This window comes from Kogia breviceps, chromosome 6 (genome assembly GCF_026419965.1).
Source record: "Kogia breviceps isolate mKogBre1 chromosome 6, mKogBre1 haplotype 1, whole genome shotgun sequence".
Lineage (NCBI taxonomy): Eukaryota > Metazoa > Chordata > Mammalia > Artiodactyla > Physeteridae > Kogia > Kogia breviceps.
Window position 1 is genome coordinate 19018246 of NC_081315.1, and position 27911 is coordinate 19046156.

The 27911-nt window shown below is 37.1% G+C and overlaps 1 protein-coding gene across 2 annotated transcripts in view; it reads right to left on the reverse strand.

Annotated features, from left to right (window-relative positions):
• Positions 1–27911, reverse strand: part of PPP3CA (protein phosphatase 3 catalytic subunit alpha) — a 306559-nt gene that overhangs the window by 58965 nt on the left and 219683 nt on the right. For both annotated transcript variants that reach the window (XM_059065731.2, XM_059065730.2), the window contains exons 3-6: positions 18000–18124; positions 10394–10505; positions 9194–9339; positions 6231–6370 (exon numbers count right to left, since the gene is read on the reverse strand). In XM_059065731.2, coding sequence (XP_058921714.1) covers positions 6231–6370; positions 9194–9339; positions 10394–10505; positions 18000–18124 — 523 coding nt within the window. The remainder of the gene's footprint in view (positions 1–6230; positions 6371–9193; positions 9340–10393; positions 10506–17999; positions 18125–27911) is intronic.

Below are 27911 nucleotides of genomic sequence, written 5' to 3' on the forward strand. Positions count from 1 at the left end.
TTTCAGCTTTGTGATACTCATTTACCAGCATGCGTTGCTGTATTTGGGAAAGAAGCTATTGTAGTCTTTGAAAATGTTGGGTTTTTATCTATTGGAATACGATTATTCCTTAAGCACTAGAAAATGCATCTTCTCTGAGTAGAAAGGGAGGTGGAAATTTCCATGGCATAGTAAGGATCCTTAGATTTGGGTTCTTATTCCACTTCTTTGAGCCTGAATTACCCCATTTGCAAAAATGCAGACAGTATTGTTTATTTCATAGAATTGAGATGAAGATTAAATGAAGCAGCAATATATGTAGATGTCCTAGCCCAGTGCCTGGTCCATGGCAGTAGACATTCAGCCACTCCTACTCGTCTCCTCACCACCAGTGTGGAGGTAAGAAGGAGCCACAGAACGTGAGTCAGCAACCCCAGATTCCAGCAGTAGCTGTTCCATTTATTAGCTGTGACTTGTGTTACACCTTAGAGGCAATAACTTATGGGGATTAGCAGACAGGCAAGGGGTTAGAATTCCACCGAAGGAAGGAGAGGGATAGGGAGGAGACTGAGCATGAACAAAGGTAAAGAAAGTAGAAAAGACAAAAATGAGAAATGATAGAAAAACTGGCTGGGCATTAGAGCAAACAGCTATTATTAGACTCATTCTATTGCTTCTCTTATTATTTTTATTTCTTGCTATATTAAACTCTATTTTAGACCTTGAAATAAATCTTATAGATTTCAGATGCTTTAACCATGATAATAGCCAGCAGGCATTATTAAAATGCCTTTTTAATGCTTCTATGCCTTTGCATATACTTTCCCTGAGTTTGTTTGTTCCTCTGCAAAGGCCCACTCTTCTGCGAAGCCTTAGCTAAATGATCATTTGTGAACCCTTCCCTTCAAACCTACCCTCCCCCCCCGCTGAGGTGCATAAAATTGCTACATCTACCATGTTCCCATAACATATGAATCCAATAACATCACTTGTCACACTGTAGTGTAATTTATGTTTATACATCTGCTCTCCAGTAATAGCGAATGCCTTAAGAGACAGACACTTTTATTTGCCTTCATATTCGAAATGCTCAGCAGCAATTTGTCAGTTTACTGAAGATCACAGGCAACTGTCAGAGGGGCCTCAACAGGGGCAGTTATGCAGGTGCGAGATGCAAAGGGTTTCTTTCTCTCATTGGCTTCGGCGACGCAGAGGCAGGCAGCCTGCAATCCCTTGCCGACGGACCAAGAGGAAGCCCCCACCGGCCTCCTTGGTGCCTCACTCACTCTCAGCCTGGTAGTATGGAGGACTGGCCCCCTGCCCAGCTCCCCCTCTGCTTCTTGGGGCCTAGCAATGGGTTCTCAGCCCCGGGGTGTCCTGGCACTGCCGGAGGCTGTCAGGCCTATCTTTTCCTAGGACTTGCTGTGTTTTTTTCTTTGCCCCAGCTTCTCCAAACGAAATTTCGTTTTGCCCACTAGCGATCAGGTCTGGAAGGGCTCCAACTCTACCTGCCAGCACTTCACCAGAGCTTAAGTCCTCACTTGCTCCTGGCTGCCAGCTGCCTCAAGAGCAGTGAGCAAGTTTTATGTAAGGCAAACTTTTCCCTGAAGCATAACATCTTTACAGAAAGTTGCACAAATCAGACGATTACAAGTGGACACCCTTGTAACTAGCACTAAGATCAAGACAAAGAACATGACCTGAACTCTTCGTATCTCCTTCGAGTCACCATCACCTCCTCACTGAGGGTAACCACCGTCCTGGCTTTTAACCTTACAGACTTGGTTTCTCTAATGCTGTACTCTTTTTTTTTTTTTTTTTTTTTTTTTGCGGTACGCGGGCCTCTCACTGTTGTGGCCTCTCCCGTCGCGGAGCACAGGCTCCGGACACGCAGGCTCAGCGGCCATGGCTCACGGGCCCACCCGCTCCGCGGCATGTGGGATCTTCCCGGACCGGGGCTCGAACCTGTGTCCCCTGCATCGGCAGGCGGCTTCTCAACCACTGCGCCACCAGGGAAGCCCTGTACTCTTCTTTCAATGAAATCACCCAGTATGCACTCTTGAGGATCTGGTTCCTTCCACTCATCATTATACGTGCGACACTCACCCATGCTGTTCCGTGCAGTTTTTCTCATTCTCATTTGCCGTATATTGCTGCATAAATATACTACAGTTTATTATTCATTCTACTAAATAGACATTTGGGTTGTTTCCATTTCTTGGCTATTATGAATACTGCTGCTATGAACAATCTGGTATATGTCTTTTGGCGCACATGTGTACACGTTTCTAGTGGATATAAAAATAGGAGTAGAATAGCTTAGTTATAGGAAGGTTCAGCTTTAGTGCATACCAAAGCAGCTACCTGTAATTCGGGACTGGGGGGAAAGTGAGACCACCTGGGTAGTCATCTTTGTAGGATTCCCAGAGTTTTTATCTTCCTCATATTTTTCACCACTTCCCTGCCTTCAAGAGCCTCCCCCACTGATTCTGGTTGGATATGTTCTACTCATCCTTTAACACTCAGGTCTAATAACTTCTCCACCATGACTAGTCCCTTAAACCTCATTCATCCTTGTGTGTGTGTGAGAGAGAGAGAACCTCCACATTTATCACAGAACTATTCACCTTGCAATTTATCAGTTTCTATTTATTGGTCTCTGCCACTTGTCATTCCCTCAAAGGCGGGGACTTTGAGTACCTATAAAACCTCACAGAAGGCATATATAGTAGGTGCTCAGCTAATAGTTGTTAAATAATTGGATGAATGAATGAATTCTCAAAAGGTTACCCATGAATGGAACAGTGTGAATTGAGGGGAGGGGACAGGAAGGTGCTGTGAAATCAGGTGTGATTTCGACAGGCTAAAAATGAAGGTCTTGAACTCAGAGTGGGAGGGAGGGGAGGCAGGATGGTCTAGGTGCTGGTTATATTTTAAAGAAAGGGTCAATAGGACATGATGACTGGCTGGTGGTGACTTCAGCACAAGAAGAAAAAGCAAAGGTATTTGCTAGTCTGTGTGACTGGGAAAATGAACAGCTAGTAGAAACAGAAAAACCAGGAGAAATCTCCAGTGGGAATTAAGCAAGTGGGAAGGTAAATAATAAATCTTTTCAGGCAAGGTGAGTTCAGGATAAGGTGATAAGGGAACATTTAAGATAAAAATTCCAGCAGAAAACTAGGCATAGAGAATTCGAGCTCAGTAGAGATAAAGAGACAAAGGGACCAGACATAGATCTGGTAATCTAACCACAGTGTTCAAAGTTTACAGTGAAGCTAGGGGAATAGATGAGGTTCTTGGGAACAGTGTGAAGAAAAAATGTCAAGAGCAGGAGGAAGACAAAGAAAGAGGCAGGAGAAGAGGCAGGGATCCGCCTGATAAGTCAGAGAACCAGGATGTGCGGAAAAGGAGGAACCACAGCATTTCAAGGTGGGCGAGAGTGTCAGCTGTACACGAGAAGTTGGGCAGCTTGTGAACAGAAGAAAGGCTGCTGATCTGTGATTACGAGACCAGCAGTGATTTGAGTGAGCTGCCATTTGTAGCTTCAAAAACACGTTTTAAGTGACCGTCAAGATATTCTTCAAATCTCAGCATACAGAGGAACTTTAAAATGGCTGGATTAACTCACTTCTTCTGAAGCAAGCTATACCTAGAACACAAAGCTTACAGGGTGCCTCCAAGGTAAACAACCCAAAGCACCAAATCTGGCCGGCAGTTTCATCTGGTCTCCATGAAAATGGAATTTGACCTCTGATTTGTCACCATCCTCGTGAACCTTTATACTCTAGTGCGTGGAAGCATCTTAGTTACCTGAACATTATAGGCATTGAGAATGCAAACTCTGGTCTAATGTTCTAAAGATGACGGTAGCCCTGGCGTCAAAGCAGAGTTCTTACGGATTCCGTCCTCTCTGTTACATGGACTGTCTTCTATAACTCATGAGCAGCACTGGCAAATTCTTACAGATGCACCTGTCTGCATAACTTCATCTTATTTAAATCATGGCCCAGACAATACATTAGATCATGGATAGGGTGGCACAGCAAATTAAATATACAAACTCTACAGATACATGTGAAATAAAACTGGGAGTTGTGGATCAAACTAACTGCCAATAACTCAAACAGGTAATTGTCACCAAGTTCTTTTACCAATTTTATTGTTCCTTTGTGCCCCTCTAGATCAGCTCTATAAACCATGACCACAGAGGACGCCTTGACACCTTCAAGACGACACTAAAGACAAAAGAATCAAAAAGCTCTAGGAGAATGTGTGAGTCATTTTTCTCTTCAGATAAAACAATCCACACTGCTCTGCCATTTCTCAGAGTACATGGGCTGTAGATTTTGACAGTCAGCATTTCTCATGGCTAGCGATCATTATCTCTTAAGAACCTCTAATGAGAGGAGTTAAATAATAATTTTGTTGAGAACAAAAGTGTGAAAACACGCATAATCCTTCCGTTATCTAGTTGATGGACTTGATGTCTGATGTAAACACATCTGTGTCTAGATTCACAAAACAAAAAAATACCATAGCTTTATATAAGTTCAGTACAGGACTTTATTTAGAATATATTTGAACAGCTGACTCAGAAAACTAATAGAGGAATGTTATACTATGAATTAAAAAAAGATTAATGCGATATGGCTTAATATTGAAATCAAGAGGTTTATATGTTATTTGATATTGTATTACTGAAGCACAACTCAGTGGTATCAAATAAGTAATTTAAACATTCCTGGTATAATTAGGGATTTGACACCAGATTTGAAAAATTGAACACTTGGCTTTGATATATTTCAACAGTACAACTTTTCACTACAAGTTGGAATGTCTTTAATAAAAGACTACTCTCCAATTAACTAATTACTGAAAAGAAACCTTAGGCTTTTCAGAATTACTATACCATGACTTTGTTTTAGCCAAAATTTCCAAAACCTAGAAATGAATTGTAAACTTTCTGATAAATAAGATTGGAACAAACCTCTTTCTTAATATTTAAAACAAAAACCGTTCTTTGAATGACGCTTTATAGTATACAAGACTTTCTGGTCGCAAGCTTCAATTTCTCAATCACATCAACAGATAAATAAAAGGAAACTTTTTCCCCCATAAGGGAAACAATGCATGGAACAAAATTTTCCACCAAAATGTTCCAGAATAAACTCTGATCAATGTTATGTAGAAGGATGATATCTGCTTACTCTAGAGATGAAAGGTATGTGGTTGGATGCATTTTACAGAGTTCTTCCAGCCTGGTCATTAGCTTGGCTCCCAGGGCAGGAATTGAGTGTAAATTTCAGTGAACATCAGGTATGATTTTTCAGTTTTTTTTCTTAAAAAGACTATGTATTCTAGAACTTAAATTCTCAACTTCTCCATAATCTTTTTTGCACTTTCATTCTGGCCACTTTCACATCACACTATATGTCTGATAAGGAAACCTAGTGCAAGTGGGGGTAATAAAATGCAGTGGGCTAAAATTGAGGTAACTAAGATGTCAGGAAAATCGTGAGGATATGCAAAAACCCAACTGCGTTGTTGATTTCTTCCTGAAGGGCTCTGAAATGTTATGGGGGTGGTAATGTTTGCAAATCTCCATACATTTGCAAATATAAACATTACCATAAAAATTTTGTCAACATGGCTTGTCCAAGTGCTAGGAATAAATTTACTACGGTACCTATATACTGGGTTGCTGTTAATTTTAATTTATTCAGCAAGTCCAATGAACTTAAGAAAATTTAAGAATAACTTGAAAATAATTTAATTGATCAATTTGAAATTGTTCTTCTCATTTAAGTTATGAAAACTGGTAAAAAAAAATTTTAAGTGATGACATACTGAATGAAGAAAAAAGAAAATCAAGGCTGGCACTGGATTTTTTCCCTACAGTTCCTGAAACAGAACAAATCTTCTACTAAACCCTACTACCTTCTTCAGCTGCTTTACCATGCTGAAGCCACTTGACGCTTTTACGCCTTTTCTATTCTTCACAGATATTATATCTATATGCCTAGACAGATACATTCATTTATTTCTCTATCTACTTATTTATTTATATTTTTACTCTCCGAGGGCTAAGAACCTACTTGAACCAGGTTATCAAAGTGAACCTTTCATTAGTACTTGCTTCCTAGAAACGTTATATGCACATAATAACTAAATCAAATACATGGACTGATGAATAACAACAGTTAACGAACGTCACGTGCTCCAAGAGGCGAGCTGGAGCTCTCCGTCCTCACCTGTAGAAGTACGAACACCCCCTGACTGTGTTGTGAGTGAAATGTTCCTGAGTCTTCTCATTTCCAAAATCCTCCAGGGGGTCTGACCACAGGATATCACACATAGGTCCATAAGCGGGTGGTTCTTTGAATCGGTCTAACTAAGAAAAATAGAAGACAGAGAACAAAATACTAATCTTTGGAAAGTTGGAATTCAGAAATAGAAGAAACCGGCATTTTGCAGTACTCACGTTTGCTCCCTGGCCACAGCGCAACGTGAACTGCCCCCTACCTCTCTCCCGATCTGCGCTCCTTTCTCCCGAGTCTTCTTCACCTTTCTCGAACTTTCCTCCCTTCTTCCTCCTGACACTCATTTATTATCTGCCTTCAGCTCACCCTTGGCTTCCCTCTTGCCTCTTTAATTCCCACTCTTTACTCTGTTTCTCCTTTCTCCTGGTTTCCTCTCCGTCTTTCTCTCCTTTTTACTTTATCCAGCCTAGTGTTTTAGTTATTACCAATTGATGTGACTCTGTGTTTCATTCCTTGAGAAGCTTTTATTTTATTTTATCTTTGGGGAGATTTCTGCTACTGCCTCCGTTAAACTGTGATTTAGAAATCAGGATGGGGAACAACGTACGGTGTTTATATTCAACAATATAATTTGAGAACAGACGGCTTTCATTCTAAGAGTAGTTACTTGCTATATGACGTTTTGGATATTCAGTCATTAGGGGGATATCTAAGTTTCTAATTAAAGTCCAAGATGACTGGAGTCATTTTACTGGGTACAAACCAATCTTAACAATAAGCAGTAAAATGAACTCCAATTTAGCTGGCCATTCTTCACGTCACAGTTCTAAGCTTTACAGTTTTACCTTAAGTCCTCATATGAAATCCATTTTCCAATTTTCCAACTATAAATGTTTAGCAAAGTCCTATTTCAATTTAAAATGGTACACTTAGAAGCTGTGAGCAATACAATACCTGGAAATGACACTTCGCCAACAATTTTATAACACTGTCACCTTCTTATAGTTTATTCTGATTTGACTACAATGAAAGGATCTTGGGTGAAGTTAGCAGATATTATGGAGTCTCTTGAAAAAAAGCATAAAACAGCTTTGAAAGCCCATTAAGAACCAATATTCTTCATTTTCAATACTTTAATATTTAAAAAAACCCCATAGGGACAGGTGCATATATAAGGCTGACAGCCTATCAAATTCTCTCTTTTCCTGAGACGTAAAAGGCGATGTAAATAATGGTTTTGCTACACACCATTTTTTACTAATATCTAAAAAGAACAAAGCAGTATTTCACTTTTCCAACACCCAATGAAAAACCTCAATAAGACAAGACCCTCTATATTTCAACCATTATACTATACATAAAATATTCATTGCAAACTTAGACGTAAGATACTTAAATAATTTATGCTTTTGGAACAATTCATGCAAGAAAAATAATGCTTGTCCATAAAAATACAGAATTTCTTTCTGAGAAGCAAGAACTGATTATTCGGGATAGAACAGTAGAGGAGGGGAGACTTCCTGATTAATGTGAATTCCCAGCTAGAGCTCTGGTAAGGCAACCAGAATATAGAATTTATTCTGGAAAAGTTATAACATGCATTCTGAAATTAATACCATCTACTGTGAAAATAAACAACTCTGAAGTTAATTAAAGTAAGTGTGGTGGAAACTCTAACTGACATATGGCAAACACAAACATAAAAATCATTTATGGCTCAGTCCAAAGTGTAATGACAAATACGAAAATTGAACATAATATCGGAAACATGCCAGAAACAAAGTCCTAGGGATAGCAGAGCATATTTTTTAAATCTACATAATTTATGATAAGAAGTTTAGATTTCAGGAGTCCATCAGACTATAGAAGAATAAAGTGGTTACATTCATGCAGAAAGTGAACCACTCTATACTTGAACTCCATGACTACACTTGAGTCTCCTGTCTCTATAGAACTTGAAATATAGAGCAAATATCAATCCTCTGTGTGCTACAGAATACCAGAAGCAGATGTGTGACAGTGTCTTATAAAAAAGGACACAAACACACAGAGCAGGAAACAAAGGTTTATTGAATGTATTTTTGTTTAATTTTAAAAATAAAAGCCATGAATTTCCTTTCTAACAGGAAAGTAAATACTTTGAAGTATTTACTTCAAAGTAAATTTGAAGTACTTGGACCTTAATGAGAGTATTCAGATAGAATTTGACTGTTTTACTTACCTAAATATAGTTTTTCTTTAAAAACCAATGAAATTTTAAAAGAATATTGAGCATAATCAAAGAAATAAAAGACTGTCTCTTCCACTACATAAAACTATCCTATACTACATTTTCTCATGAAAGAGATATTCCCACATTCAATCTAACTCATCTTTTTGCTGGACAAAACAACAGTAAGATCTAATGTTAAATTAAGTAGAAAAATACCTCTTTAAAAAAATCAACTGTTTTTCACTTTGCCACTCAGTACAATCAATAGAATAGCATCATAGCCTTTGTTAGGTTGTTACTTTAAAATTTTAAGTCGTGAAAATTGTTAGATTTATAAAAAAATGCTAATATGGACACATTTTAAAGGTCAAGTTGTGATATTTTCCCAAGAGGAAAGCAACATCTTTTAACTGTAATATACCACGGATATATAACACATTGTTTAAAACAAGCCAAGGGGAAATGAAAAGGCATATATATATATATAAATATATGATCAAATATTTAGTATTTCTAATGACACATCACATGGTAAAATGAACCTTGAGGTTTTAAAGATGAAAACTCTTCCAAGTATAAATATATGTTTCTTTCTAGATTAAAAAAAAAAAAGAGATTCATGACCACTTAAAATCATTTTAATTCAGAAGTATCAACTTAGTGATAAAGGCAGGGAAATTAATGCCTTGCATTTATTACTGAAGGACACCAAATGGTAGACTTGGAAAATAACAGAACTTACTTTTCTGATATCATCTAAGGTGTTAATCTCTGGAGACAAACCGCCGTGTACACATAGGAACTGTTGGTTCATCAGGGCAGCCAAGGGCAGGCAGTCAAAGGCATCCATGCAGGCATCATATACGCGTTCTGAATACTTTATTTTACCTTTAATATATGATTAAAAACCAACTACTTACTCTTATGATTTCATAGGTAGGATTTGGTTCATAAAAATAGGGTTTTAAAAAAAAATGTTTTCTTGCCGGAATCATATTAGCATATAACTACACACGCAAAGTTCCAAATGTGATTAAAGAAGACTTTTTAAAGTTATATATTAATCTTTATATCTACTATTTTTTATTTTTGTTGTTCTTCCCTATTTGACAGTTTTTAGTTACTTTTTGTGTAACAGAGGTGAGAACTTTTGTACACATATATCCCTGCTAGTTATTTGCAGATGTGTATTTAAAAACAAAAAACAAAAAAAACACAGCAACTAGGAGACCAACAGAAGAGGACACAAAACTTGCTGATTCTCCTGAATGTTCTTATAGAAAAGCAGACTGTAAGAAAGTTTCCAAAGTTGTTTCTAAATCACTGCACATTACTTTCCCTTTATTGACTTATATCTAATGTTTTGAGAGACATCTCTATGCTCCATTGAAATAGGACTAAATGACAAAGAGAAATTTACACTTCCAAGGACAATGAGGAAAACTGAGAGGAGGAAAATGAAATTTATATGCAGTACTCCTCACCCTTAGTATTTATTTCTAAAGGAAGAAGTCGTCTTTAATTTTGTAAAATCCACTCAAGGCTGGTAAATCTACTGGGTCCAGAAAGAGAGGCTCAATGTTGAATCTGCCCTCCATTTGTTTTTACTGAGTGATTTGAGATAAAGAGTAGGATTATCCTGAACAGCAGTATTCTGGCTATTTAAAAAAATAATTTCATCACTTGTTGCTTAGGCTAAATCACATCAAATATTAATTCGAATTTTTATATCACTTTATTAAAAATTTACAATTTAAAAAGAAATTCTGAATTCTCTTAACTGACCATGCTCAGAAAGTAATATGGAATGACATTATATAGTATCGGTTTTTGGATTTTCGACTTTTAAGCAAGGGATCATATTGTAATACGCTCTTTGTACAGATTAAAATCACCATTTAGCACATACGTTGTTAAACGAAGAAGCCTGAAGTATACTTACATTCTTGTTTAAATGTGAAATACTCTGTTAGATGTCTACATTCATGATTTCCACGAAGTAAAAACAGTGTTTTGGGGTAAAGAATTTTCAAAGCCCACAAATACAGCACACACTGAGAGAGAAAAAAAAGAATAATATAAAAATAAATATTTTCCATTATACTTACACATACCTTGGTTGACATATCAGGAAGACATGAACCAAATGCACTACTGTGACCAGAAGTCCCCAAAAGGCTAAGTCTTTTTTATGGAAGATATTGAAAATCAAACAGAAAACATTACTTTGGTACAGAGCCAAGGCTCATCTATACTAAAGTATAAACATTGTACTGGAGATCTAGACACCACAAGAAAACAATGGACTGCATAGAGTTTATTGGGAAAAGCCCAAATGAAAATATACTTGTGTCAAAGTATGAGAAGAAATGGGATAGACAATTAATAAATAAAGTCACTTCTCTTTATAAAGGTAATTATTTTGTAAAAATTAGGTAAAAGAAATGTGAGAATTAGAAAGGAAAGGCATCACAAAATTTGGAAGCAAACATTGACAAGCTCAGGCTGACTTGGATTGTATCTATTTTCTTTTTTAAAAAAATTAATTTATTTATTTTATATATTTTTTTATTTTTGGCCGCTTTGGGTCTTCATTGCTGCGTGGGCTTTCTCGAGTTGCGGCAAGTGGGGGCTACTCTTCGTTGTGGTGCACGGGCTTCTCATTGTGGTGGCTTCTCTTGTTGCGGAGCACGGGCTCTAGGCACGCGGGCTCAGTAGTTGTGACACACGGGCTTAGTTGCTCCGTGGCGTGTGGGATCTTTCCGGACCAGGGCTCGAACCCGTATCCCCTGCATTGGCAGGCGGATTCTTAACCACTGCGCCACCAGGGAAGTACCTGTATCTACTTTCCATTATGCTCTCTCCTTCACTACTCTTCTCTCCCATTATCTTGTCTCCTATTTCAGTGCCTTTGGTACTTAAAGCCTTGAGCTTTTTGTTTTATACATAACTGTAAATAAACTGAAGGCCAGGGAATCTCACTACACATGCTGCTGCTAGCTAGGGGAAACATTTCATATACCTTAAAACTCTCAAATTAATTGCGTGGGTATTACAGTTTGCATAAAAATGAGGGCCAAGTATAATTCACCAGGCTTGGAATAAATCGACACTGACACAGTCTTCCTGGAGTGTGAATTAATCTAACTGGGATACTCAAGTATTAACATCAATTTCATTATCCTCAAATAGCATTCATTAAAAATCCACAGGGAAGAGAAAAGCACACTGAAAACAAGTATGCTTTTTTATCCTCATGAACTTTATTCTGCAAGTGAAGCTAAGACATGAGAGAACCAGAAAAATATTGCGACAAAAGTCTGATTCTGGTTACTGAAATCTAAAACCAAAACTGAAACAATATTTACATTTTAATAATGAGTTTCCCAACATATAGTAGGTATGCCGGATAATCTCCACAGGGAAAAGCTCCTGGCAATTCATTTGTGGTGCTACCTGTGAACAATAATCATCTCTGTCAGCTCATGTGATAATTTATTAAATGAGGGGAAATAAATGTTTGAATATATAACCCAAGTTTTGAAGAAAATGCTAATTATCAGAAAAAATATGTATTACTGAGTTATTCAAGCAAGATACTGCCCCTCACTGTAATTATGACTGAATAAACAAAAAATAATTAGCTGATATCAAATTTTACATATGTATGTTATATTAGTTAATTTTATAATTACCATTTTCTGCTTATAGTTATTACCTAAAGTTCATGTGAAAGATGATAGTACTATTTCTGAGAAGTTGACCAACTGGCCTATATTGAAGGATTATGATCTGTTGATACGTGTACGTGGCTCAATGAGTCTCTGATTGCTATGTCTCAGGTTTAGAAGTGCACTTACAATGTTCTAGTAAAAGGAGTGTGTATTATCAAGCTTTGTCTCACATTTCAGAGATGATATTTATACACTGTTGTTAATGTCAATGAGAGAACTATTCTCAATTTGAAATGTATAAGATTTTATCATATGTATGTTTTGTTTATATATTATATTATAAATAATTTAAAATTATAAATTTAAAATATAAATTAAATTATAAATTGTATAAAAATATTTTTCCAAATAGGTTGTTAACATTGGATGTTTGATTTGGAATAGGAATGGGATGGGTATGTGAAGTCTTTTAAAAATTATATTTACTAGTTGAAAGTGTTGTATTTAATGCATACATTGGGGGAGAGAATACGTGTTTTGGCTACTGTGTAGTTACTTTTTAAAAAGGTTTTCTTTGTTTCTTGTTTTCACTAAGGTATAACTTATATCCAGTGAAATGTATCTATCTTAAAGGTACTGGTCAATGAATTTTTGCATATGTATATTCCCAAGAAAGGGCTGCCCAGATTCAGTTACATTTCAGCACCCAGATGGCTCCCTTGTGCCCCCTCCAATCAATGTCCTTTGGAAAATGTTACCACAATTCTGAACTCTTTAGATTAGTTTTGCCTGTAACAATTTACTTTAAAGCAAAGCTATAATCTCTCCAATAAAAATCTAAAATGCAATTTTTTAACCCCACTCAAATACTACTAGAGGAATGATATTCTAGGGCCCATATTTTCTTTTTATGCCATCTATTAAAGATCCTGTCTTGACATTAGCACATGGCTTTATCACCTCTAGTCTTATTTACCATAGCTCTTTCATAACTGAAACCTCAAAGGTTCTGTGGTATCCTTATCATACCTATTTACCTTTTAAATGATTCAGTACACATTTCATGTCCCTTATTATGTAATGGATGTAAAGCACCCTGCAAGTAGCAGGAGTTTAGGAAACATGAGCCTCTTTCCTGTAAATGAGAAGGAAGGCAGTCAGAAAGGAGGGGGAAGTAGAGAGAGAGAAAGAAAGAGAGAAAGAGAGAGAGAGAGAGATGACAGAAAAAGGACGGGAGGGAGGAGGAAAGAAAAGTAAAGACAAGACTAGAGAAAAGCAAACTCAATTTCCAAATTCTTGGCTCAGAGTACCCTAAAAATAAGAATCCGCTTTCCACATTTTATTTCCCTCTCCCCTGTGGCAAGAATAAAATATCTTCCCAAACACTGAATAAAACCACAAATGCAGCCAATATGGAAGAAGTGGCATGGTAAATGACAGGGCAAGGGTGGACTGGAGAGTGGAGCCCTGCGAGCTTCACCCTCAACATCTGGTGGGAGAGCACTGCCAAGCACAACAGTGTCCTGCTGGTAACTATTTTGCCATCTAAAGTTCTAACATTCTGGAGAGCTAAAGATCTTGAACAAAATTATAACCTGATATTCTTTTACAAAAGAAAAGTCTCACGTAAAAAAATTATCCCATTTAATGAACAATGAAAGAAAAATTAGTTAAATAATTGGTTATTTTTGTCCATGGGGTATCAGATGGCTAATGTGAATAAAATTTTCCCTGGATTAATTGGTTAAAGTAGAAACAGAGAGGCAAGTTCCATTGGCTTTTTTGCAGGGTGAGATGTAAATTAATTGCACTAATCACTTTCAACTGGACCTCAACTATCTTTCCAGTCATACTCTAAATAATTAAATGGATATTTACAATCTAAAATCAATATGAAAGATGGAGCATCCTGTATGTTTTTATTAATTTTTTATCGCAGACACAGTTTTCTCTTATTTCGCTTCCCCAATGAAGCAGCACTAAGGATATAATTTTCTTCATTAGTTTAATTGGCTCATTGATAATAGCAGTGCAGTTCTTTACTTTGTAACGTATGCCTCTTAATGATGGGTATTCTTCAAAACCTGTATAGGGGAGTAAAGAAGGGTGTAAAAGAGGAAGCTCAAGGCAATGTCTTGCAGGGCAGAATGGCTAGAAAGGGAGCACGAGGAAGTGAACAGAAGAAAGAAACAGTGGTGTGTGCCTTTGTTTACAATTCTGAGTTTTTCCCTGCATTCTCAGAGAAACACACTCAGACATGAAACTATCAATATATACATACACATAGCCTTGATCAAAGAGATTAGGTAGCATAATGCCATCATGAGAAAGAGGATGGTGTTTGGTGTGAGGCAAATCATTATCCCAGGCAAAATTATCTCTTTCATCACTACTCAAAAGGTTGTTTGTTTCATTTGGGCTAACTTTGTGGGGAACGATTTCTAATCTTGGCAAAAGAAGATGGGGGGAAAGGCGGGGAGGGAGTGTATAAAATGAACTCCATGTACCGCCCAGAGCACACTACCCAGTGCCTGCAAACACTACCCATCTGAGACTATATGAAATCTGACCTACTCTTCAAAGCTGATTTCGTAAAAATTAAACTTAACTGCTCCTCTTTGCCCAGAGAATAGGCAAAGGAGAAGACCTGAAGTGGAACTCTGAATTATTGAGATGAATCAGGAAGCCTGTTACGATAGTACACGCTGGAAAACTGAGCTCTCATTTTAGGATTGATCTTAAACCAACAGGAGACTCAAAGAGAATATTTTATATTTAATGCTTTGCCCTTCAGATTATATTATATACAAAGAGTTATTATACATATTATATATAATGTGTAATATAATATAATATATATATATATTACATACAAAGAGTGTGTATCAGTGCCTGCATCACTGATGTGTGCATTTTTTGTGGTTCGTTTAGTGAGTATATGGCCAAGGCATGGGATGTAGTGGAAAGAGCACAGACTTTGCATCCTGGCACTGCCATTTACTATGTGTGTGACTCTCTCTGAGCCTTGGTTTCTGCATGCCGAAAAGAAAGACATTTACGTGTTCCTTGCAGAGCTGTGAGGAATAAATGAGATCATTTATACTAGGCAAACAATATCATTTCCAGCTTGCAAACAATGTCAGCTTCCTTAATCCACAGTACGAAGCCTCACAGTATCTTCAGTAAGTATATTTTATATAAATATCAGTTCTATTTTAAATAGGCTGATATCACTGAGCCATTCTCAAACCCCTCAAAGGTCACAGTCTAATCAAAATGGATCATTTTTACTTCTGAGGCCATCACATATATAATTGGTTTCAGACTTTGATTCTTTGCTTGAATTGCAGAAGGTACATATTACATAAACTACCACAACTTTCATAGTTCAAAAATCTAGATTAATTGTAGACTAAAATAAAAATCTACTGAGGAACCAGTGATTACTGCTTTGCAACTTCTTTAAGGAAACAGTTCTAAAAAGCTCTAATTAGAGAGAGTTTGGAAAATTTCAAAGGGTTTGAGGCCAGAGATTCAGAAGCCTGAACTCTTCTCATAAAAAAAATCAAAGGTAAATAGATTGGTAAGATTAAGAAAATATAATCACTCCCAACGGGAGAGTCTTTGCCATTCTTTGCTTAGAAGGTGGGCTTCAAGAAAAGTAGTACACCGATTTCATTTATTCTCAGAACCTTCCATAGGAGCATATAAATATTAAATGAATAAGATAAATTTAAGAGTTACTAAAATAATTTAAAAAAATATTTATTTAGTTTCCACATGACTCTAATTTAAGGGAAGTAGCAGAAACTCTTTATCTCCCATTACTGCCTTCTGTTTATAGCAGCCTTTCTCAAATCTGGCTACACACGGAAATCACATAGGGCGAGGTAAACCAATTCTGGCCCACAGGAAGTAACAGTGCCACTTATGGGAAGCATCCTTAAATGAGAGGACATACCCTTTTCTTCGTTCTTTTCCTTCTAGCTGCAGGTAATGTGGGAACATGAGGGCTGAAGCTGGTGTAGCAGTCTTGGGTCATAAGGTTGACTTTGTAATGAGGCCACGCACATCAGATCAATAAGGCAGAGACCCTGGGCCCTGGCACCAGGCAGGGTCACACCAGCCATGGTCTGCCCATCTATGAGCTTTTACTAGAGAGAGAAATGAACTTCTATCCTCTTCAAACCACCAGTATGGTTTTTTTTTTTTTTTTCCCTCTTTACTCTTGGCAGATACTAGCCCTAATGTGATACAAAGGTCTTACAAAATTTGTACTCAGTCACACTTCTCGGCCATGTTGGCCAAGTTAGCCCATGAATGAGGTTTATGAGGTTTCCTAATTTCTTCCTCTGTACTTTTCTCACTTCAGTTTCCCTCCTAGTTAAATCTCACTTGTTTTTTGTTTCTAACCCCAGCCATATATGCCCTCGATATTCTCCCAAACATCTATATTCCAATGGTAATTATTTTCTGTACCTTTTTTATCCCAAGATTTTAATAATCAGTTCAAATAATAATTGAATCCTGGAACCATCTGTTCTAGGCTTCTTATTCTATAAAGCTTTTTACAGTTATATTTTCCTACATAGATTTAGGTTTCTAGAGAGCAAGGATGTATATTTCTTTAAATTCTCCTAATTACAGTGCATATACATGGAAGAAATACCTAAATGTACTCCTCGGTTTGGACTTATACACCAACACCACCCCTCCCTCCCTTACCACCATGAATGATTAAGAAATATGTATCTTTAAATGAAGTCCTTAAATGTGATTAATATATTGGTGGGCTACATATACATACATATATGCATAGTCAATGATGGGAGGTGAATTGAATAACCCCCCCAAAAAAGTTAGTATAATAGTTTAAAAACAAAAGCCATTTAGGACTGACATGTTTTTCAACATTAAATATTCCTATAATAAATAAAATATTATGATGAAAATTTTAAAATCTAGAATCTCTTTAATAAATGATTATTATGAATGTATGACATTGGTGTGAGACTTCAGTAAATTTGATTTCTCTCTTTAATTAAGAATAACTGTTTTCCTTTTTAACGCATTATTTCCAAGAGCACATATAATGTCAGCTACTATAGCAAGAGCTCTGATTCTTTAAAACTTACTCTTATTTCAAACTATTTCTTTTAATAAATATTTAATGAGTCATTTCTATGTATGAAACACCATGTTAAGCACCAGAAAGAGCAAACATGTGAATGAAACAAGAGCCTTGTCTTTATTTTGAATGTAACTTCTACTTACCTGAAGCAGATGCAGTTGGGAGGCTGAGGAAGAACCTCTACTCAAAGGTTATCTGTTTTGTTTTAACTAATGATTTTGACAAATTACCCTAGTTAGATGACAGGTGCCAAAAAAGACAAAATACAGCAGCTGTCAGTGTACTCATACAGACTCATACACACAAATGCAGACACACACACATGCACTTGACTATCAATTTACAAAAATAACTTATTGTCTCATAATTATAAGACATAACCAGGCAAACACATTTAATTTAATCACATTTAATTAAATTTTTAATCAAATTTGATTCATTGTCTCAACAGGGGACGGAATTATCTAATGTCAAATATCATGCAAGTTTTGCAAAGTTGCAAATCTATAAAAAGTACGAAAGGCAAAATCTTACTGTGAGCCATTTCCTTGGCACTTCTATGCAATAAAAAGCATATGAGAATCAATGGAAAATAGGATATGGAATATCCCACACATTTATGTGTATTAAAGTTCATTGTTAAAGACTAGGGATTTACTTAAGGCAATATATATACCACTTTATTTTGCTAAGATATTGTTGATCCATTACTGAGCAGCTAAGAAGAAATGATGCAGACTTACTTCGATACTGAAGTACCCTCTGTCTACATAGTCCCCTAAGAAGAGGTAGCGAGTGTTGGCAGGAGATCCGCCCACTTCAAAGAGCTTCATCAAGTCAAAGAACTGTCCATGGATGTCCCCGCAAACTGAAAGAAACAAAGAAAATTCATCTGATGGTTACATTTTGTTAAGACTCTGAATTAGACAATAAAATTACAAAATTTTAGAACCAGAAGGAATTTAGAGGTCATCTTAGCCAAAACGTTCTTTTGCAAAACAGGAAAGTGAGACAGAAATTCCAAACTTAATTGGTGGCAGACCTGGCTTTTGCATCCAGTTCTACCAATTCACAGATTAACTGGAAAAATAAAGATAATAATAACAATAATGGCTATTATTGTTGTACATTTAACAATTCTGCACCAGACACTGTGCTAAGAGATTTCTACACATTTTATAGTCATGGGATAGGATTTCCTTTTGCAGATTAGTCAAAGAGAGGTTCAGAAATTTGACATAATCTATATACTGAAGTCTAAATATGTATCTACTACATGTTATTGACTCCTGAAGAAAAGGAAGTGTTGATATCCGTTATAAAGACTGTATTTCATTGACTCTAAAATGCCATCAATTATAAAACACATCATTATTTTATGTACCACTGAGAAAGAAAAAAACTCCAATTTAATTTAAATTTATATTATAAAAGAGCATTTTTGTAAGATGTACCCTGGTATCGGATGTCAAAATTTTGTTTTAAATTTTGAAATGAAAAAAATCCTGTAAAACTGTATAAATAATGACTGGGAACTGACAGTTCTTAACTTTCTCACCTTCTCGTTTAAACCAAAATTCTTAAAAAAGCTATGTAGTCTCTCTTCTTAAAACCCCTTATTCAGTGCTTACTATTTCATTTACTACTTTCAAAGCCCTAAAAAAATAAATATTATCTCCATTATGGTTATGTGGCTAGGCAAGATCACTGTTAAAAACGAATGATACAACTGAACTGAACTAAAAAAAAAAAAAAAAAGAATGATACCGAGTTTCAATTCAGATTTGTCTAATTCAAAGCTTTTGCTGTCAGCCATCATGTTGTAGTATCTTTGACATTCATATGGTTTATACATGTGTATATATTTACTACCTTAAGACAATTTTATGCTTGAATGATGAACGTGATGTGGCTGTGTCTTTAATGCTAAGAGGTTCATAGAATGAATGTTATCAGTGAATAGGAAATCAAGAGGCCAAAGGATGCTATCTTAACACATTCTATGCTGTAATCACAAGCAAGCTGAAATGTTTTAAACCTCATTCCTTTATCTGATGAAAGCTGATAGAAAAAAAAAACGAGTCAAAGGAGTTCATTGATGAAAAAACTATAAAGCAATGGGGGGAATTAAAATGTCATATAAATTCCCATTCTTACCAGCAAGGAACAGCTAGTAAGGACCCAGAGTTCTATAAGCCTGAAACAGGTACAGGTGGACTCTATTTTAGAATACCTGCACTCGAAAATCTTAGGACCTATCAAAACAGATGTAAATTACAAGGAGCTATAACTGCTAAGACATTCTTTCTGCAAATTCCAATCCCATAGCTTCTTCCCTCTCATGAACAAGAGACACACAGTGCAAATACCAGAAACGTATTCTTCCACTTCTGAAACAATATCATACTGGAAAATTGTTTATAAATAATGGTTTTTATTCTTACAGTTGAGTCTTTTGCAGATGGGTCCTTATCTTGGCTTAATGAGGAATTTGGTTTTTAAGAGACATGCCATATACTGTATTTTAACCAAAGGGAAAGAAATAAAGAGCAACAAGTGTCGTGGTTCAAACACTGCCAGGTACAGATGGGGGAGACTTGCATGCTGCATTTAGAGCTGTGAAAACTGATGTTAATAATAATAATAATAATAATAATAATACAACTAAAAATAAGTAGATAATAAAACAATTCTTAAAACTCAAATGGACTAATAATAACAAATCCATTTAGAAGACTGAATTAGCATATCTTGTATTACTAAATTTTTAAGAAGGCAAGGATAAACTTATTAGTTAATAAGTAATAAGATAATTCATCTTCCACTGATTTATCCCTTGAAATTACAGTTGGTATGGCTTACTTATCACAGGTTTCTCGCAAATGGCAGGCATTTTTACACCTGTCACGTTATGTTTCAAACCCGAAACTACAAACAAAAAAGGTTTGGCTGGAAACCAAGTCTTTCTTTACATGCCCTCCATTAAGTTCAGAAGTTGAAGGAAGGAACTTCAGGGAACGAAAGTATGATGCAGGGAGCTTTGTTTCAGCTGAACCGATGCAGCCCTGTCAAACGTGAACGCCTGTGACCAGGACACTTCCTTGCCAACGTCCCTCTCTCTATCCTGGATCCTATCAGAGGGATGGGATCCTATCAGAGGGTCAATTATGGGGTAAGGCTCAGGGAAAACATGAAGCCAGGTGATGGGGTAGGATAGAGGATTCAAACATTATTTGGAATTTGTATTACAGTAGCAAGTTTAATAATCATAGTTTTAGGCTATTATTAAAAGGTCCCCTAGTCAAACTGGATGTAGTATTAAGGCTATTAGAGGCAATGTGGTACAGCATTTAACGACCTAGAGTTTGAAGCCAGACACTCAGGCTCCAATCCTATTTACTACCTGAGTGCTTCTGGGTAAGTTACTCAACTTCTCTGAGCCTCAACGCATTCATCTATAAAATGGGATGATATTGGTACCTTACCCTGCTGGGCTATGGAGAGAATTAAAGGTATTAATAATGTAATGGGATTAGGAGAGTTCCTGGGACCTGATATGAACTTGATAAATGTTACATCAAAGTGGCATTTCAAAATAGTTGCATCTAAAATATCAAGGTACCAGAAAGAGTGGGATTCTGGTGCTTGGGGTTGGGGAAGGAGGCGTGAAAGGCATTCTGAAGCATCTTCTTCACCATTCCTTCCCCTCCTATCCTCTCTTTCCTTTTTGATTCCCCCATTTCAATTCCTGGCCATGGCTGAAAATTTGAGGATCATTATTTTTTATACCTCCATGTCAATGATAAATATCAAGACATTAATTCAGGTTGTGGACCACGGGTCCGGAGTTAAGTGGTTTTAGCAACTGACACACAACTGTAGCATGATCTGGCAACCAGAACTACACAATATTATAAATAAATGGGCTCTAGACAATGCAAACATTAAGGATAACTTTTGTTGGACTACAGAAGTACATTACTGTGAATGCAATTTTTTTTTTTTTTTTTTTTTTTGTGGTACACGGGCCTCTCACTGTTGTGGCCTCTCCCGTTATGGAGCACAGGCTCCGGACGCGCAGGCTCAGCGGCCATGGCTCATGGGCCCAGCCGCTCCGCGGCATGTGGGATCTTCCCGGACTGGGGCACGAACCCGCGTCCCCTGCATCGGCAGGCGGACTCTCAACCACTGCGCCACCGGGGAAGCCCATAATGCAATTTTATAAAAACTGAAAAGTAAGCTCTTCTTTTTGGCCTACAGTAACTTTGTGATAAGAGAGAATCTCAATGATTTATAAGATCATCACAATTATTGGGTCTTGGCTTGACGATATAAAACAGCAGAGAGCAGCTGCTGTAAAGTTGGCATGGAAAACAAAATACCCTGAAATTCAGTTACTTGTATGATGGCCACATCATCACTGACTTTACTTTAGACCAGCCACGCAATTCAAATCATACTTTTACAGTAAGGAGCTCTTATGACAATGTTCAGCAAAGGAAAGCAACTTGCACATACAATCATAAACAATATGCAAAGCCCAATGAAAGAAAACAGTAGTTCAAATAAAATACACCCGAAAATTTGAGATATTTTTATTAAGAGATTTAAGGATTTCCCAGGTCAGTTTAAGTTAAAGCTATTTAACTTTAAAAAAAAAATCATCTGCCTATCTATCTATCTATCTAGTCACCATCCTATTGTCCTTCTTGATCACTAGATGCCAGTCTTCTCTGTCTCAAATAAGCCATGTTTCTTTCTTGTATTTTCACAGGCTGACTCCTTTTCATCCAACAGGTCCCAGCTACATGTCAGTAGTGTTAAGGAGGTCTTTCTGTAAAGGAGCTCTCTCTCTCTAAAATCATTCTTCTTCCCGTTAACTTGTTTTACTTTCTTCATCCTACTTATTATTCTCAGGAATGATCTAGCTGATTAATTTGCATGCCTGTTTCTTCCCTGATTCTTCCCATTGGAATATAACCTACGTCAGGACTATACCCTGCATGAAGCCATCAGTTCTGTTCACTGACCAGGTGGAGAATAGCGCCTACCACCCCGAGAAACGTGCTACCCTAGGATTCTTCCACTGGGCCTGTGCTGTGCTGAATTTGGAAATCCATTAACTAAGAAGTCAAGGTTTTGAGGGGCCCTTGGGATTGACAGAGTTGGACAATAGTTGGAGTTTGCTTTGGTGGAAGCTGAAGGTCTTCGACTGGTCCGAGATGGTGCCTGTTTTAAGCCTTTTAAGTCACAGCTTTCGAATTAGTGCGCGGCAAGACTGGGGGAGAATGTGGGAACTCCACACAGTTTATGGTGGTTTCTTCACCTGGTTCTCCATCAGTTAACACTTGGGGAGATTTTGAAACTACAGATTCCTGGGTCCTGAAGCAGAATCTCCAGAGATGCAGATTTATAACAGCCCTTCGATGACTCTTATCTAGAGAGTAAGACTAAACAGACCTAGGCTTTTGACTCTCTCGGCCCTCATTCTGCACGCTTGTGTGGCTCCCCTCACAGCGTTCACATGTGGGGGAGATACACACTGGAAAGGCAACTTCGTTCGATGCTAATTCCAGGTTGGTGTGAGATCGGGATTTCCTATTATGTGAAAGGATAATATTGAAGTGATTGTTTGATAGAGTCTAGGATAGAGGAATGAATCTAACAGAGGTGACAACAAAGAGCAAATTTACTTGTGCATTTGAATGTGGCTATTGCTCAGGCCTTGTGCATTGCAGCTTTCAGATAAAGGATTTATGCCAAAGTCCTAATATTGGGGCACATTTACTATTTTAATATCAAACATCAGGAAGAAAGTGATCTCCATACTGAGGTATCCATACGTAGGTACCCAAGAGGATGGAGGGCAGGGCCAGGGCATCACATAGAGGGAAGGGTACTTCCATGTGATGGTAAGTGAACAGTATAGCCAGGTAATGCCGTGGCCCTCACCTTTCATTCTCTTGGGTACCTAGCACACTGGTGTCCAAAGAGAAGTAAAGTACAACAAATGTCAGCTAATGAGGCAAACCATCTGCTTGGCTGCTCACAGCCTCTAATTCCCCACGAGGCTAGGTCCTTCCATCTTCAATGTCATTGGCTTTAACAGCACTTCTAGAACAACCAGGCTTTGACAAGTTCTATTATACCTTCAAGGCAAGCTCATTCTTCACCAAATACTCCTGCTTCCCACATTCCCCTAGTTTCCCATTATTTGCTTCTCATTTCCAACGAAACACTGCTGGCAGGCAGGAACTCAACTAAGGGCTAGCTCTAAGAGACCTATGATACTGAAAAAGCACCAAAAACATAGGAACACAGTACAGGTAATAAAACACTCCTAGTCTCTATGAAATATCCATCCATCTGGCTGAACATTCAAAAAATATATGTATCTTCAATAGATTATTACCAAAATTGTATATATTTCCATCACAGATGTATAGTTACAGCACACATCAAAGATAACGAAATAAAGCATACAGGTTCTTCTCTGGACCACTGCTACCCTCATCCATTAGCAACCTGACGCAGTCCTCCACTTGTTTTTATACTGGACAAGTAAGAACTACCAGGTACACTGAGCAGTTGAATCTATTTGTTGAGAAGGTGGTAAGGTTGTCATTATCTTCTTCTTGGTCCCTTCTCTAAGTCAGTTGACTAAGTGGTTTTGAATCGGGCTGTTCTAACATCCTCAGTACAACCAAATGATGCAAAAGAGGGATCAACATCCTGCAATGCTTACACATGTATTTCTTCATTATCGTCTACTATCAGGAAATACATAAATTATGCCTAAATAACCAACTACTAAGTAATACCTAAGCTAACAATTACTTTTGAGTAATTCCCTTTTAATATTGCTTCCCTCTCCCAGTAACTCTTAACCCACAGTAAATAAAAGTTTACTGGAAATGATTCTCACACAAGAATGGTCTCAGTAACTTTTGATCTAAGTCTTCTGAAGAGGAGTACAGAATTTTAAAGGGGGAACTAGAAAACATACAGAAAGCCTTTGTCTTTGTTTTTTAGGGAAGGAAATAGCTTTTATTTTTCATATCATTGCTAGAGAGCTAGTTATTAAACTTAGAAATCACAGACTTAGGTTAAAGTATATATAAATATAAACATAAATTTAAATGTGTGTGTGTGTGTGTGTGTGTGTGTGTGTGTGTGTGTGTGTGTGTGTAAAGCCACCTACCACAAAGGAGGAATTATTTGGCGATTAGTGGTCAGTGCAGCAGTTAGGGAATCATTAAACAAGGTCAAGACTTTACTCACTGTCGATTACAGCAAAGTAGTGCTAAAGAGAAACACAATAAACAGCCGGGGCAGGAACAAGGAGCTCTTTGTAGTTAGCTGAGAAAGCTCTTGGGATCTACAAACTAGACAACGAATCAGTCACAGGGTGAGTCTAAGAGTCCCTAGAACTGGCACACTGCTCAGGAGAGAAGATAATGGCCAGCATATTGAGGACAAACAGACCCTTGAGAAAATAATCTCAAGGATGGAGGACAAGTTAGAAAGATAACCACAGCCAGGACCAAGCCTAGCTAGGCCTTGCATCTCCAGACTAACAGAAGTACTGCTAACTCTCTGTTGAAAAGGTGCTCAAAACAACAACCCTGCCTTTGTTATATGTGTAATCAAGTATGCATGTCTAAATCAATTTAGTGATTCTGCAAATAAGTATACTCATATTATAATTTAATTATTTTTTCAAAGAATTCCCTTGTTTTCTAAACCCACATTGGCAACTAAATCACTACATTAGAAAATGTAAACAGTAGAACTCACTGAACATATTAGGATGAAGTCCCAGTATAATTGCTACACAATTGACAGCTTGAAAAGAACTCTGCTATAGCTGCCATCCAGAGTGGAAGACATATAAAGAAACGTAAGATAAAAATACATACTTTCATATAAAACTACTTAGAATAGCTTTGAACTAATGCTCAAACTTATGCATTTGGCCTTGTTTACTTGCCTATATTAAAGGAAATCCGAAGCAAATCATTGGGTCAACTTCTTACTGACACTCAGCAAAATTTTTATAATGTCATAGAATTCCAGTTTAAAGAATGCTTACAGAAAACAACAACAACAAACCAGTCAAATAATACACTGCAGGTGAAACTAGATTTTTCATGGACTGGCATTTCAAAATTGCATCAGTATTATGATTTAGAAGTCAAGTGCTCTTAATTCTTGACTCACTGTTTATTTTTCTATAAAGACCTTTTAGTTCCTCCAAAATACTGGCTTTTATCATCGTGGAAGATGTGCATGAAGTAGAATAACTACCTCTACACGTTTTTCCAGTTCACGTGAAACTAACAGGCTGTAATTTTTCTTTTAGAGAAGACGTTACTGAATTGCTGAGCAATTTTCACCATTAGAATTCCACTCTCCTTTCAACTTCATTTGCTTCAACCCAATATTTTTTCCATAATAGACACATTTTTCCAAGACAATAAAAGTTCTAATGTTAAGGAACTAATATTATGTCTAATCCTCAGCATGAGGAGATTAACCTATTAATTTACTGGTTTGGGTTTTGAATCCTCTATCTGCTACACCTTTCTCTTTTCCAAAATCTGCAATTTTTCAGAGAACGATCTTGCATTTAGAGGTTTTGTTAGATGTTAAACACAGTGGGTACCACAAGTACGTATCTGTTTCCCCCTGTAGACCATCCAGGCTTATGTAACTTTAGTGGATGATAAGTTCAAGTACAAACCAGCCAGCCTGAATATGTGTGATTCATTAGCAGAATGTGTAAACTTCTGAAATCAGGCAATTACTGAGATAAAAGTGAGTTTCATTACAGCATTCACTATACATCTAGAAATCTTCATCAACTGTAAAATAAACTAACCAAGAAAAAAATAACAGGGGTCTAATTCATCAAAGAGGTATACTGCAAAATAATTAATATTTTCCCCATAATGAATATTATTTTTCAAGCATTAAATATGTATTAGGTACTTTATAAAACACAAAATATGAATTCTTAACCAGGGCTTGATAGTATAAAATGATAATGAAAAGTCTAATTAAAATTTCCTAAAACCTATACATTTTCCTTTTAAAATCCTTGAAATGTCAATAATGAAATTAAATACAAAACAATAACAGCACCAGTGTAGATTAACAGCAGTAATTTCAAACATTTTTTTTATATTTATGTTTTTTTACAAAGATAAACTGTTAGCCAGCGTTACTGAGAAACGTAACAGGACAATTGAAAAAAACAAGAATGGGATATACTGTAGATTACAATAGATAATAAAATCACAACAATCCAGTACTAAATATGAATACTTCATGAATCCCCTAAATCTCAGTTTATAACTATAATTACATGGAAAGAAACTAGAAGAGTCTGCATTTTTAAACTGTTTTATAGAAGGACCAAGCATACACAGCACCATGGTAAGTCCACTGTTTATCCCAATCAGCAGAAAAAATCAATGATTGAAACATATTTATTTCTTATCTTAAAGATGAGTTTTCGCACTATCGAGATTTTTCTTAATTTGTTTACAGGAAGAACTTAATCTATTGAATAAGAATGTATTTGTTCCATCTATTATCACTATTTTTCCACTTCAACACCAATCCAGATTTTAACAAAATGCCTAACTGTTAAAGATTCATAATAACATGGAATTATTTTAAGTCACAGTCATGGCAGTGACAGTAGTAAATAATAACAACAAGTAAATATGTACAATACTTACAGCGTTATTTAAATTTGGTCATCATTATGTTCATATGACCAAGTTTGATCAGTCCTGGAAACTATCAGTTTTTTTTTTTTTTTTTTTTTTTTTGTAGTACGCGGGCCTCTCACTGTTGTGGCCTCTCCCGTTGCGGAGCACAGGCTCTGGACGCGCAGGCTCAGCGGCCATGGCTCACGGGCCCAGCCGCTCCGCGGCATGTGGGATCTTCCCGGACCGGGGCACGAACCCGTGTCCCCTGCATTGGCAGGCGGACTCTCAACCACTGTGCCACCAGGGAAGCCCACTATCAGTTATTTGATATGTGGATTTACTTACATTACGTAGTTCACTAAACCCTTGATTGTCATCACTAGACAATAAAGAGTACTGGATGAACTAGGAGATGATATAATTTCAGCCAAATATAAATAAACTTGATATCTTATATACTTATATATATTTATTAATAAACGAGAGATTGTTCCCTCCACTTTTTGAGATACTGATGCCATGTTTCAGATCCTATGAACTCCCTCTAGGACCCTAAAAAATGGGCTCTCACTATGGTAATCAGACCTAGGGGTTACACATCTATGCCTTAGCATTCCCAACTTAGGTCTTCCAAACTGGTATTTCTGGAGGGGTGTTTTTATGTTTTGTTTTCTTTCCTTTTTTCTTTTTTTTTTTTGCGGTACGCGGGCCTCTCACTGTTGTGGCCTCTCCCGTTGCGGAGCACAGGCTCCGGATGCGCAGGCTCAGCGGCCATGGCTCACAGGCCCAGCCGCTCCGCGGCACGTGGGATCTTCCCGGACCGGGGCACGAACCCGTGTGCCCTGCATCGGCAGGTGGACTCTCAACCACTGCGCCACCAGGGAAGGCCTGTTTTGTTTGTTTTTTTTAAATCGTCTGGGAACTGTGGCCACAGTA